Raw genomic sequence first — 14,000 nt, 5'->3', positions numbered from 1 at the left:
TAGTTGTAGTTTTTTTATTAGCTGAGGCGAAAGGCATTGGACAGCGCTTCCAGTCATGTTTGGTAATGTATTTTCTCATGTGCCCAAAAGATTATTCAAATACATTTAAATATTTAAGTTATTACATATTAAAAGACAAAAATATAACATTTCCTGATCATAGACTGTCTGATAAAGATTATTATCAGACAGTTAAAGTGTTAAAATGAATGATAAATTTGTAAATAACACAATATAAGAAATTTTAAATCCTTTGTTTCAGAAAATTTATTTTTCATTTGCCACTAAATACCCTTTACAAAATCAATATACAGACAGTTAAGTACGAATATACATTATGTCATGCATATGGTCGTCTATTTAAACAGCACATGTATATAGAGTAAGTCAGGTTTTTAAAACTTTTCACGAAAACAGACTTTCATGGCCAAGTGTGCAAAGTACTGGAAGAGTTGGTAATACTTAAACTCTTTGAACTACTTTCCATCTCCTTCAAACAAAATAGTAATTACTAATCACATTTGTGCAAGCAAAACAATAATTATAATCATAATAAAAAGGTTATCAAACAATCCAGGTATCAAAGGGAGGAGTATAATAAATCGTTGTGATGTAACATGCCATAAGCCTGTTGAATCAGCCATCATTTTTGGTCTTTTTTAGAATGCTGCAATCTGACGGACAACTATAAAACTCTTGTTACATAAGAGATTAGCTTATATTTTTCTGCTATGGAGGCTTAGTGTTCTGCCAAGAGCTACACTGCACGGACATAGAAAAGCTCTCAAAGTAGCGTATGCACAATAGGAAAGTAATAGGCTGTCTACTCAATAAACAACAATTATAGAAGCAGAGATGTTTAGTTGACTACATGTTGATAAACAAGTTGTCATCCATATTTGAATAGGAACCCAGGTATATGTAAACATGTACACCAGTTTTACCTGACTTTACAGCAAGAAGTAAAAACAGATTGGGCAGCAAATTAAAAAAAATAATCATATTTAATATGACAAAAATCAAAACCACGCACACTTTCACTGAAATGTTAACATTCCAGTTTACAGATGTTTACAGGTTGGCTCCCATGGGTCGTGAAGCTGGATGTAATGCATGCCCTGCACTTGTCCTCTGATGGTATTGATGCTCTTAATATTGCTGGTGGCTTTCAATCTGATTCACTTTGTCTGAGAGTTCATCGAGTGAGACACAGAGTCAAAGAAAAAGCAAGTTTTGACTTAACCTTGAAGTGACTGAGTGGGCTCTTTTGCATGGAAACATAATCCGTTTACATGAGAAGACAAAGTTTGTCCTGTTTTTATGAATTAACAACAAATCTTGTTCGAGATTTGAATACTCAGTTTCATGGGAGCAACATTAGCCTCCCTACTTTGTTTAGATTTGAAACACTGGGAGATCCTTGTGTCTTTGAGTAGAACCTTTGAGTAGAACTGATGGTACTGTTTTTTATCATTTCTGGAAGAAGATCAAGATATGGTACCAATCACCAGTTAGTGGAACAAGGATATGGGACAGGTGTGTGAAATATATAAATGCTTTTTTAAAATTTATTCATTTGTGTTACTGAAACAATGAAATTTTGATTTAAAATGACGTATTTCTATAAAAAAATATATCAGGATATTTAATGCCCCTGCTCAGTTTTTTCAGTTGCTAAGATAGTTTGGCTCGGGCTGAGACACAAAGTAAAAACAGATATTTCTTTCATGCAGTTATCACATTTTTAAGAAAAAGGATATGCTTTCTGCTCAGCTCCTGAATGGTTGACTGTACTTTTTTCTGGAACACAATCTGAGCTTCACACATGCAGGCATCCTCGGTTATTTCACTCCTCATTTCCTCTGAAAGAGTAAAATAAAATTATTGAGACAGTCAAATAATATCACAGGTGTTTTTTCATGTCTTCTCAGCTCTCCACTTGTTTAAGGATCAACAGCAGCAACCAACATGTTTTAAACCTTTCAAAGAATCAGTGCTCAATAAGTAAACTGTTTTAAAGATTAATAAATCTTATGAATCTTAGATGTTATTTTTAATAAAAAGAGTTGGTGGTTATTGATAAGATGATATGCATCAGAAGAACCAACATGATTTGTCCTTTGTGAGGGAGATCAGATCATAAACATGGATTTCATGACATATAATCAATGCTTAAAGAAATACTATTCACATGTACAACATATATGTACTACAAATAGCAATGAAAAAAAAAAAGAAACAAGAAACAGTAATAACAGGTAATAACTCCAGTCAAAGATTTTTCTTTAGTTGGGCCAGAGTTCTCCATCACAAAATTTCCACTCCAGTTCCAGCATCTCATGTCATAATCTTTGCTGGACCAGCACATGTAATGCTTGCCACTGATCTTCGTTAGCTGTAGACTTTTCCACAAAATGAAGGATGCAAAATGAAAAACACAAAACATTAATACATAGATATCATTGCAAAAAAATGTAAACTTAAATGGGAAGATTCAGTATTATAGGCTTGACCATGTTCCCAAGCAGATACAATGGAATTTATTATATCTGTATTATAGACTGTATATAAAGGATGGCATGACATGTGCTGTTACTCATGGGTTTTGACTGCTGATGTTTGATTGTTTGTTTGCTTAGGGGGTTGAGTTTTTTCTTTTTTGTTTTTTGACAAATAAAGAAGGAGGGCTGAGTTATTGGCTAATGCCATTAAGCTTGGTTAGTAGTCTACATCCATAAACTGTACAGGTCTGTACATTTCAGATTTTTCTTTATTCGTTTGGTCTGCATCACAAAGCAAGTTATATCCTTTGTAGGTTAATTCAATTAAAATGCTCCAAAAGGCACCAACAGAACAAATACAGTCAACATGTTCAGTTCTATGACTCCAATTTGCCAGAGGTGAGCCTATCAAACACCAATAGGCCATCGCTATGACCAACAAACATGAACAGCATCAATGACCAGAATTAACTGTTGGTCAGATGGAGTCTATGTTGCCACTGCATTAAGTAAATTATCCATAAGGCATATAACAAATATCACTCATGTCAATGCTTATGTTAAATAGCAATGTCCTCCCTACCCTCAGGTAAAGTGGGTGCTCAGATAGATGTGGTAGAACCTGTGGGATTTCCAATCACTCAGACACCAGGGATCACATAATAGGTATAAATCTTTGAGCTCATCCAGATTTTTACATACAAATTCCATTTAGGAAAATAGTGAAGCCTATAGACACTGTCAGAGAATATGACTGTAAATACAAATATAATACTGGCATCTCACCTTTGAGGGCTTACCGAAACCATGTGCCACATCTCTTAGTAAAACAATATTGCATATCCACCATATCAGTTGCACATTACAGAAAACCTAGGCTTGAAGATTTATGCTGACAAAAAGGTAAAATTCTTACGGGAACATGTTTTCTGGTCTGTATTCAACACATATCCTTCTCGACACTTGCATGTGTAAGAAACACCGTTGTTGATACAAATATGCTGGCAGTCATGTCCCTGAGCGCAAGCATCTGAACCTGCAATAATATTAATTGACTTGGTTATTCTGTCAATCGCAGCTTTGTTCTCATTCTCATAATACGAGGCATGGCTTAAAAAGTTATCCACTCCCACTCAGTTGGAGAGAAATCCATTTAAATTTGGCTGACCTCCCCTGAAGATTATCTTCTTATGCACCTCTTGTCAAATGCCACTGTTAAGTTTCGGTCACTCCCGTTCTGACGACATGCCAGATTGAATTTGCACTTTCAAAACGAACCTCAAGTATGCACAGAGAGCAAACATCCAATTCTTTGTTAAACTGACCAGACTTTCATTTTGGGAATCATTACTGTTGATAAGAGCTGGCGCCTCTAAAACCTAGCTCTTATTAACAACAGCGGAGGGTCTGAAGTATCAAAACCTACAGGCTTCAGGTTAATAGTACAACCATAAGGACTTTTGTTATTTTTCTGGCATTCACAGGGACATTCACAATGCCTGCCATTGTGCCAGCATGTACCCATGCACATTGGATTAAGAAGAAGGAGCCAATTCTTGATCACCAAACAATTCTGCCAAATTAGTTCTCTGCAAATTTGTCCACTTCCTTAAAATGTTATTCGAGTTAAAGCATCTCATGCTGCTTCTAGGTGTGTTTTACAGGCACCATCCAACCAAGAGGTGATACTAGTGAAGGCCCTTACAGCCTCTTGGTTGGCTTGAAACCTAACATATGTCACAGATGGGCTGGAGGCAGACCTGAGGTGCACAAGAAGATTACTTTAAAGCAGAAACTGTACAAATGTACATTCTTATGAGCTTTTTATGAGAGGTGTCACAGAACTTTTTGATGACACATTAACATTAGGTCCCCCTGAATCATTTTTCTAGCATTATATATCATGTATAATACTTTTGTTTTGTACCTTTCTTTCCAAGCTCCTTAGACTATAATACATTTGCTCCACAATTTCTTGAATCTTTATGGCATAACAAAATATTCTAAGAAATTTAAAAACAAATCTTTCTTACGTGAGCAAGTTTTCTGATCCACGTTCAGCACATATCCCACTCGACATTTGCAGATGTATGAATTCCCACTATTAACACATATGTGCTGGCAGTCATGTCCCTGGGCACACGCATCTGAACTGGAACCTGAAAAGAAACACTCATCCCCTCAGCACCTCATGATAAAACAAATAATCAGTTGTCTGTATAAAGAATACTTGGTTAGGCCTCAATCACAAAGGCTTAGATACCAGTCAGTAGCCCACTGCCAACCACCAGTTACTATGGAAAAATGTGTGTTATCCGGCCAATTGGCAAATATTTCCTGACTGTTGCCAGATGAAATAAGAAAAAAAGATTGTGCTGCACCAAAAACCTCTTTGTGATTTGCTAGCCAACTGCCATGGTTGCCCACAAACACTCCATGTTTACTCTCCAAATTGCAGTGAAATTAGAAAATGTTAAAATCTTACTTTGAAGGAAAACAGTCTTTATTTCAAGTTTGCATCAAATCACACATCTCTATCACTTGGTGAGCAGTTTAAGATTATTTGCAGACAAGTCAATTCAATTCAGTTTTATTTATACAGCATCAAATCACAACAGGAGTCACCTCAAGTCTACTGGTGGTCACGGCAACTTGTAAGAAACTAGAGCAATCACTAAGAGGTTTTTGGTACAGCACCATATAACTCTTTGCAGCCTATTTAATACTAGAGACTACCAGCAACCTTCAGAAACCCCTCACCAACTCCTCACACGACACAGTTATCTCTAGCGAGTGGCATGTAGCAATCAGTTTCACAGTGACTGACAATCACTTGCAACTGATCAGGAATAGACATTTTTTCATTTCTAACTGATGGTGTTCAGTCAGGGAAGCGCAGAGAGCTGTGTAACTCAAATCTCTTAAATCTTTCCCTGAAAGAATAGAAGTAATTTCAGATCAGAACAATAGACCATGTTTACAAGAGATGATGAGTTTTGCTACACTAAAGATGAAAAACTACACTCTGGTGAAGTACAGCAGTTTTGTAGGCATGCTTTGAAATGCTGGATCACACCACAGATACCAAACAGACATACTGAAAAGTCTTACGTGAGCATGTTTTCTGGTCTGCATTCAAAACATATCCCACGTGACATTCACAGAGATACGAATCGTCACTGTGGACACAAATGTGCTGGCAATCATGTCCTTTTGCACAAAAGTCCAACCCTGTAAAGAAACAGCTCCACATCTGACTGACTTATACTGATGACACGATCCAATCCACTTCTATTGTTAAAAACTCTCCTTTAGTTTATGAAAAACAAACATATTGAGATTTAAGTTTCTTACGTGAGCATGTTTTCTGGTCTGGATTCAATATGTATCCCATTTTACATTTGCACATGTATGAATCACCAGTGCTGAAACAAATGTGTTGGCAGTCATGTCCCTGGGGACATGTATCTGAACCTGGAAGAAAAAAACTTTAACATCTACCTGGTTCAGTCACAGAGTTCAACAAAGCAGACTCTGAAGCAAAACCAAGACACATCTGAAGTGTAAGGATCCAGGTTCTCACGTGAGCATGTTTTCTTATCTGGATTCAATACATATCCCACTCGACATTTGCAGATGTATGAGTCATCACTGTTAACACAAGTGTGCTGGCAATCATGACCGTGGGCACATGGATCAGAACCTGAAAAGAGACCACACGTGATGTGATGTTTTAGATAATCAGAGCTAAGCTTTGGCCTTTTGGTGACTGGCAATTTTGCCTTTTAGAGTTAATGTTAAAAGACCAAAACAGAATAGTTCAGTAAACAATACATGAGAATATTAGCTTTATGCAGTCCTTGCCAAAGTGAGTTAAAAATATTTTACCCTTTGGTCTGTCAGTTCCTGTCTACCAAACTTGCTGCCCTTAAAAATAATAACAACAAACAACCTCATCCTTATTCTGGGAGCATGAAAAACAAAACTTCTTGATCACAAAGGCCCATTATATAAAATGTATTCTTACGTAAACATGTTTTTGATCTGAATTTAACATATATTCCTCATGACATGTGCAGAGGTATGGATCATTATCACTGGCACAAATATGTTTGCACTCATTTTTCTGGTCACATATCACAAATCTGAAAAGAGTCACTTGTACAGTTGCTTGTATCTTTAGCCCCTGAACGTTATTATGGGTCAGTATTTTATAAATAAATGTTAAATTAAGCTGGCACTCCCAGCTTAATGTCCTCATCTGGCCTTCCCTACATAAACTGAGCGACGTGCATATGGAGAATTGCGATTCACGATTCATAAATTCACGCGCTTACATCTTCTCGTAACTTTGTGTGTGTGTGGGGGGGGGGGGGGGGTGAAGATCTCTGTCTAAATAAATAAATCTGGGTAAATTCCCAGATGCAAGATAATTCTTTTAATGTCCAAACCCAAAAATCAAACTCAGCACAATTAACAACATTATTAACAAATATGAATTCTCAAAAGCAAATCAATTGATAAAAAAAATCATATACTTACGTGAGCATGTTTTCTGGTCCGCATTCAGTACATATCCAACTCGACACTTGCAGGTGTACGAGTCATCACTGTTGATACAAATGTGTTGGCAGTCATTTCCCCGGGCACATGGATCTGAACCTGGAAAGAAACACGCATTCACGTTTGAGTGAAAGAGTTTTCAGTTTACAAATAACAGCTAAGAAGGCTTTTCTGCACCCATTAGAGTTTGTGCCGCTCATTAATGCAGGCTTTCACCATGCCCTGCTTATTTAATTTGTGCTGAATAGTGTTTGTCCTAATCTATTTAGAGCAACCCAAAACATTAGTAACAAGAGTTGGTATGCAGTGTGTGTGTCTTCAGAACAAAGTGCCCAAACCAGCTAATGTTCAAAAGGAGTTTCACAACATGTGAAATTTTGAAATAAGTTTTCCTTTCTTATCCAGATTACAGTTAAAAAATATAAGTTTTAGTTGTGTCTACTACTGTGGTAGATGGGACACATACAGCCAAAATCCAAATTTCATATGGTTAAAAAAAATTATTTCATACATCTATCCATTTTGCTTGCTACTTATCCGCCTTAGTGTAGATGGGTGGGCTTTAACCTGGGAAGTATACCTGGGACGGATCAGCTTTAATGAACCATCCATTTACAAAACAGATGAACAGCTCAAGATGTTTTCGAAAAGTATTTCCACAATCATCCAAAATTAATGCAATAAAGCATATAAATCCATCTACTTTGTCAGTAACAAAGCTCTAAAACCGACCTCTTGACTTGGATAAAATTAACAGTTCCTTAAAATGATCCATTCTTAATGACTGTTAGCACAACACAAATGCTTCCTGCACCTCCTTCTCTGCAATTTTCAGTTTTAATATCATTCAATATAAAATAAATCAAATCTGAAATAAAGTTTCAACCTACCCCCCTTAGAATCAGCTTATTTTATAGGAACTTTTTTCCAAATTCCTTGTAATGTGAGCACCCAGATGGGCCTGGATCAAAGAGAGTCTCGGGATCAGTGGATGATCCAAGTATGAGCCAGCAGATGAGTTCACTGTACTAAGCACAATAGTCATGGATGTTCTGCTCTCAAGTTTAGTAAATATGAGTTTATATATACTCCCAATGCCTCTGTTCATGCACAGGAAGAATATGAAAGTGAGGCAGATAAAATGCTTAAAGTATATAAGGTATAATTCACATTGTCACTGCAGATGACTTTTGTTTGGTATGTTCTTCAAATATCATCATATTTGAGGCAGTTGGATTTATTGTGATTATATTTAAAGGTTATACAAAGAAACTACAGCTAGACAATGAGCCTGGTAAATATAGAAAAATAGGAAAGAATATAGGTAAAAAATTAGATCTTTCATATACTATAACGTGGTTTGACCAGTTAGTTACCCATACCACATGGTTATAATGCCCTTGAAAGTTTACAAAAAATGCCTTTTCTTAAATCTTTCCACAGTGGATTATAAGAAAACAGATCAAACATCCAGGACACCAATGCATGTTTCTGTTGGGGGGATGGTAAAAAAAGAAAAAAGGTTAAACAATGGATATAAATGTGAAGAAAAACATAAAGACTCTTACGTGAGCATGTTTTCTTGTCCAGGTTAAGGATGTAGCCCGGGCGACACTTACAGTTGTAAGAGTCGCCACTGTTGACACAAATATGCTGGCAGTTGTGTCCCTGAGCACATGGCTCCAAACCTGAAAAGAAACACTCCAGTGTCTGATTGGCTTAGGTCTAGTGATTCATTGAAATCAATTATTTTGTGTTGTGCATCTATGTTAGTATGCTGCAAGTATGCTTCTAGCAATCTGCATCATGCAAATTAGATTCATCTCTGTGCTTCAGCTACAGTGATGTTATAGCAAAGAGTTATTTGTGAAGAAAGGAAGAAAGAGGTGTTTTTAAATTCAAATTCCATGCAGTACAAGTCAAACAGATAAAATCCAAACACAAATATTTGCATATTAAAAGCATGTTAAAAGTCTTGCAAAGTTTGACATAATGTATAATGGTGCATGGCTAGCATAAGAAATAGACTTTGTTAGTTTGTGTGGAACCACAATTTGGAAGGAGAAACTAAGCTTGGCATTTTTATATCAACTGTTTTTTTAACTGAAAAACCTTGAAATTTCCACTTAAAATGATTTTACTCAAATAAAATAATTATTTTACTTTTTATGATATGTGGCTATTAATTTCATGTGAGAGGCTGCGAAGGCCATAATTGGAGAGCACCTGAGCAGGCCTGCAGGTAACTAAGCAAGGCACATGTCATGAGGCGCAAACTGCAATGAAGCGGAGCACGCTCTCTGTGAAAATAAAGACAGCATCATATCAGGTTTCAACCATTTTAAGGTATCAAAGTACTTCGAGTTTCCTCCAAGTCAGCAGATCAACCAGTGACAGGAGGTTGGTCTTCTCTTTTAAGTTGGTTAGTATAACTTGTGCGTGTTTAATTCCGGCAACATCAACACCATTCTTACTTTCTCTCCATCCGAATGGCTATAGTTAATGATGCCCTTTTTGGAGGTAAATCACTAGTTACCTTGTCCTTGTTCTAAAGAAGAGGACTGTAACTTTAGAATGGAGATTCCCTCTATGGTGCTGCCCATACAATCACAGCTGAATAAAAGAAGGATGGCTCTGACGTACCGTTGTTTCCTTTATCATCATGCTCATTTATTCTGTTACCCTCCTTCCTGCTATCTAGGCTGTAATCATCACTTCCAGGATCTACACGTTTATCCTCACTCCCATCATCATCATCATCATCTTCATCCTTACCACACAAAGTTTCCCTAAATTTGGAAGTGAGCTTCTCTATGACACCATAAGTCTCCACATAGAAGACATGGTCATCATAAGGTTGGCTGGCCATGAGTCGGAGGGACGCCACATCAGCTCTGTCTACTCCCACAGCGTAGATCTCGATTCCTGCTGCTCGTGCTGATGCTGACACTTCCTCCACCTTGTCCTGGGGCCTCCCATCTGTCACTATGATGGCCACCTTGGCGATGCTTGCAGAGCCAGCTCGGGCTCCTGCCTCCATGGTGAAAGCTTTGTCCATGGCCGTCTTAATGGCCATCCCTGTCATGGTGCCTGAAGCAAGGGGCTCAACACGGGCCAGTGCCTGCTTCACATGGGACTTGTCAGAATATGTGTTCAGCAGAAACTCGATTTGCACGGTGCTGGCATAATTGACGAGGCCTACTCGAGTGGCATCAGAGCCAATGGCCAAACTGTCCACCATGTCCACCAGGAACTCCTTGGCTTTTTCAAACTCAGCAGGACGTACACTGCGGGAGCTGTCAATGATGAAAACCAGATCTATTGGTCGATTTCTGCAGTTGGTTCTTGTTGCTTTAAGAAAAAAATAGCATGTGTTTGTGGTTTTTAATGAAAATCAGTTTATCTTAAGACAAGCACTGCAACAGTTACTGCAAAGTTTTATTTTCAGTCACAAATCAAAACTCATATTCTAGAAATTAAAGGGAAAACAGATTTATTAATGTTTCAGTTTAGTACCTGCATTAGTTCTGATGGATCCTCTGGAGTCTCCAGCAGGCTTCCAGGATCCAAGCGGTGCAGCTTTGTCTTGCAGCGGTGAAAGCAGCTTTGGACTTTTTTGTAGTGGCTGAGACGTGGAATATGTGCCAGCATCTTTGCCAAGCAACAAAGAAAAGTTAAGAGGGAAAAGAATTAAAGCTCTGGCTGCTTTAATTTAGTGCAAAAAGAGAAGAAAAAGCAACAAAACACCAGTCATGCTAAAAATAATTTTCGATGACCTTTTTCTATAAATGATTCTAGAAACGTACAATTTAAGTAGGTAATGAATCTGAGCAAGTCTGAGCAGTTAACCAGTAAGTGAAGGGATAAGCAGAATTATAAATTAGTACAATAGATAAGTGATGATTAATTCGTTAAAACAACTCAGTAAATATATGCCAAAGAGACTAAACCGTTAGCTAATAGTATGTAATAAAAATAAGCGAGTGACAAACAGTGCAGCTAACTGAAACTATGACTGAAGTGAAATTGTGAGTAGAAAAAAAAGATATGGCAGTACAGGTAGACACTTACAAACTAGTTACAAACGAGTTAAACAGTAGATTACCATTTAATAGAAGAAAGGCGTGTTAACCGATAAACTGTTAAACTATACAGAAAAAAAGTTGTTAAACATAAAAGATAAACAAAACAAAGTCGTTTCTTGAACGTAAAATTATTTATTATTATCAAAATATAATGGATAAGCAAAGGAACTGTTAGTTTGTCTAGATAATTAGACAAACAACAGATTGTTAGTAGTAACAAAAAGATTGCTTGCTTTAAAAAAGGTTTTTGGACATATATTTTAAGCACTATTTAAATTCACTTTAGTTTCAAAAGTCACCTACATAAAAAGTAGAATAAAGAAACTATTAAGTTTCAAAAAGTAATCAGTTACAACAAAGTTAATAAATGATCTACTGTTATTGTGAATTTATATTATAAAGAAATATATAAAAAGTGAGAGCAAAGGACCATTGCACACTGCGTCCACAGCAGGTGGATGGATATCACGTCCTTCCTGTCAGGTAGTTGTTGGTACCTGCTCGCGCCTTCCGCTGCTCCTGGACTCCTTGGACGGTAAAATCATCCGCCTGGTGCTGGTGAAATTTTTCGTCATTTAGTGCTTCGTCGGAGGTTTGGTCAGTAGATCTGTTATCGTCGAGGCGCCCATAGAACTTCGGGGGGACCTGCGGGGACACTCGTGGAATTGGGGGCGTAATGTGCGACCGGGGCTGTGAGAAAGTGCCTAAAGATCCCGGTGCCAGGACAACGCCGATAACGCAGACCAGTCCCCACATTAATGAAGCCATGTCTGTTTCCTGCGGTCCTCCTCAGGGTGCCCTCTGGGTGTCCGCTGCTACAGCTGGATGTAACCTCTTTATATGATCTGCTCCACGGCCCATAGGGCGTGGGAACCGGAGGCCCAATCCATATAGGAGGGCGGTTTCAAAGCAAAAGCTGCTCTTAGTTTCCTGTAACAGTGCAGTGGGACATAACGTGACAAAATAAAATAATCCTACTAATTAATTAATTACATATAAATGTGGGAAATATATGAAAATGCATAGAATATTATAAATATTATTTTGAGAAATACCAAAGAAGAAAATAAAAAAATACAGATTAGGCGTTTGTATAATGTATAATATCATTCTTACTTCTTTTGACTTAAGGAATTTGATTTGAGTTCGATAGCTTAATCCTCACATCTTTCACCGAGTTGATCAGGTCCCATGATCCTCACTTTCAATACTGAATGTAACAGAAACAGTTTTTGCAACATCATTGAAACAGCGCTCTAGCTATAGTGAATGATAGCATTTCTAGTGATTGATTTCATTAAAGTAAAACGGATTGTACTATTAGGCATATAATTCTCAATGAAGGTTGTTAAATGAAACATGCTGCCCTCTCATGGGTTGCTGTGAAAACTGCACCACATGTTTGGATCAGTAATGTCTTTCAATTAAAAAAAAAACTTGAAACCTAGTCTTAATACCTTTGGATTACTTAGAATTTGAGCTCTGCATATGTTTTTTCCTCTTCTCAAAATATCTTGGATGGAAATCAAATGCATTTTGCATCTCCAGCATTTATAGACACAAAAATCTAATGGAGGAATGAAAACCATTCTTCTGAGCAATATTCCCCTGTTTAGTGCTTTTGTGATGGTGATGGTGGAAAGAAATGTCTAACACATCAATCTGCATTGTCATCCTGAAGAAACCAATCCCATAACAGTGATCACTCAGATATACTGTGTCATCCTTTGCATAAACCTTTTTGATTGGAGAACAGGTGGATGCAAACCATGCAAACAAAAGATCTCTCACAGGGAAACAACAACCCCTCACTGTGCAAAGTAACAGGTTAGGCTTTTCCTTTAAATCGTCATGCACCAGCTTAGTCATACATATAGATCCCACATAGATATTTAAAGTAAATAAAAAAAATAACACAATGTAAGTGTTACAATCATAACATTGCACTGTTTCATGGACAGGATGTACAAATGTTCCTCCGCAGTCAGGTAATGATATACGCCATCAGAAAAATCAAGCTACCTAACATCACCATAGGATACGACATCTATGACACCTGTGGAGATGTCGGCCTCGCTGTGAGAGCGACTCTTGAGCTGCTGAAGAGTCAGTCAGACCCACGAAGCTGTTTATTACCATCAGAGCCCCAAATGAAGGTGGTGGTTGGAGAAAGGTACTCGGAAGTATCGATAGCTGTAGCAAGAATTGTTGCTCTGTCATCAGTTGCCCAGGTTTGTTTTCTATTCATTTGATACTGTCCTACAAAGCTCAGTTAGAAACACAAAGAGACATTAATAATAATAAGGACCAGTAGAAATGTAATGATTTTGGCAACTAAATCTTTAGATTGTATCTCTGTTGAAACTGATGTATTGTAATATCTCCTTATGTCTGTTTAACAGATTGGTTATGCATCAACTAGTGAGTTTCTCAGCGACAGATTCAAGATTCTGCGAACAGTGCAGAGCGATAAATATCAGGCAAGAGGTATTGTTGAGCTGGTGAAGAAGTTTCTTTGTTCACCTCTTGTCAGCTGATTTTATGACAAACAACTCCCAGACCCAAACTGAGTTGAATGAACTACTGGAAAAAATAAAAAACTCCTCTGCTGAGGCCATCATCCTCTTCACAAAGGAGACTAATGCAGAAATCATCCTGGAAGCAGCTATTAAACACAAAGTTAACAGAACGTGGATTGCAAGTGATGCATGGTCCAGCTCTCCAAAGATCTCTGCAATGTCAGGCATCGAGCTGGCAGGAGAAGTTTTTGGGTTCATATTTAAGCAGAAAGAGGTGCCTGGCTTTAAAGACTGTGTCATCTCAATGTTTAATTGAACTGAAAACGCCCTTC

At 37.5% G+C, this 14,000-nt stretch overlaps 1 protein-coding gene across 7 annotated transcripts; it reads right to left on the bottom strand.

The window, feature by feature from the left end:
• Positions 1–256: 256 nt before the first annotated feature.
• Positions 257–12,020, bottom strand: LOC102205450 (matrilin-3-like). 7 transcript variants are annotated; one of them, XM_013912291.1, is made up of 12 exons: positions 11,647–12,020; positions 10,581–10,715; positions 9,708–10,415; positions 8,633–8,752; positions 7,044–7,163; positions 6,085–6,204; positions 5,856–5,975; positions 5,613–5,732; positions 4,535–4,660; positions 3,418–3,537; positions 1,761–1,862; positions 257–1,202 (listed from the first exon to the last, which is right to left on the bottom strand). In XM_013912291.1, the coding sequence occupies exons 1-12, from the start codon at positions 11,915–11,917 to the stop codon at positions 1,150–1,152; spliced, it is 2,115 nt and encodes a 704-aa protein (XP_013767745.1). In that variant the 5' UTR covers positions 11,918–12,020; the 3' UTR covers positions 257–1,149. The 7 variants fall into 7 exon arrangements, with proteins under 7 accessions (XP_013767745.1, XP_005738832.1, XP_013767746.1 ...); XM_005738775.1 differs by having other exon boundaries at positions 9,840–10,415; XM_013912292.1 differs by lacking the exon at positions 7,044–7,163.
• Between the last annotated feature and the right edge of the window lie 1,980 nt (positions 12,021–14,000).

The sequence above is a fragment of the Pundamilia nyererei genome, unplaced genomic scaffold, assembly GCF_000239375.1.
Source record: "Pundamilia nyererei isolate P.nyererei 1_Seehausen unplaced genomic scaffold, PunNye1.0 scaffold00086, whole genome shotgun sequence".
NCBI lineage: Eukaryota > Metazoa > Chordata > Actinopteri > Cichliformes > Cichlidae > Pundamilia > Pundamilia nyererei.
Note: the sequence above shows the minus strand (reverse complement) of the source record. Positions and strands in the feature narration are given on the sequence as shown.

What these genes read in the sequence shown, in the direction of transcription:
- LOC102205450 (XM_013912291.1), bottom strand. Translation starts at nt 11,917, where the DNA reads ATGGCTTCATTAATGTGGGGACTGGTCTGCGTTATCGGCGTTGTCCTG. An exon ending in AGACCAGAAAACATGCTCAC is followed by an intron (nt 5,733 to 5,855) that starts GTAAGAAACTTA and finishes GTTTCTTTACAG; the next exon opens with GGTTGGACTTTTGTGCAAAA. An exon ending in AGACCAGAAAACATGTTCCC is followed by an intron (nt 1,863 to 3,417) that starts GTAAGAATTTTA and finishes TTACTCTTTCAG; the next exon opens with AGGAAATGAGGAGTGAAATA.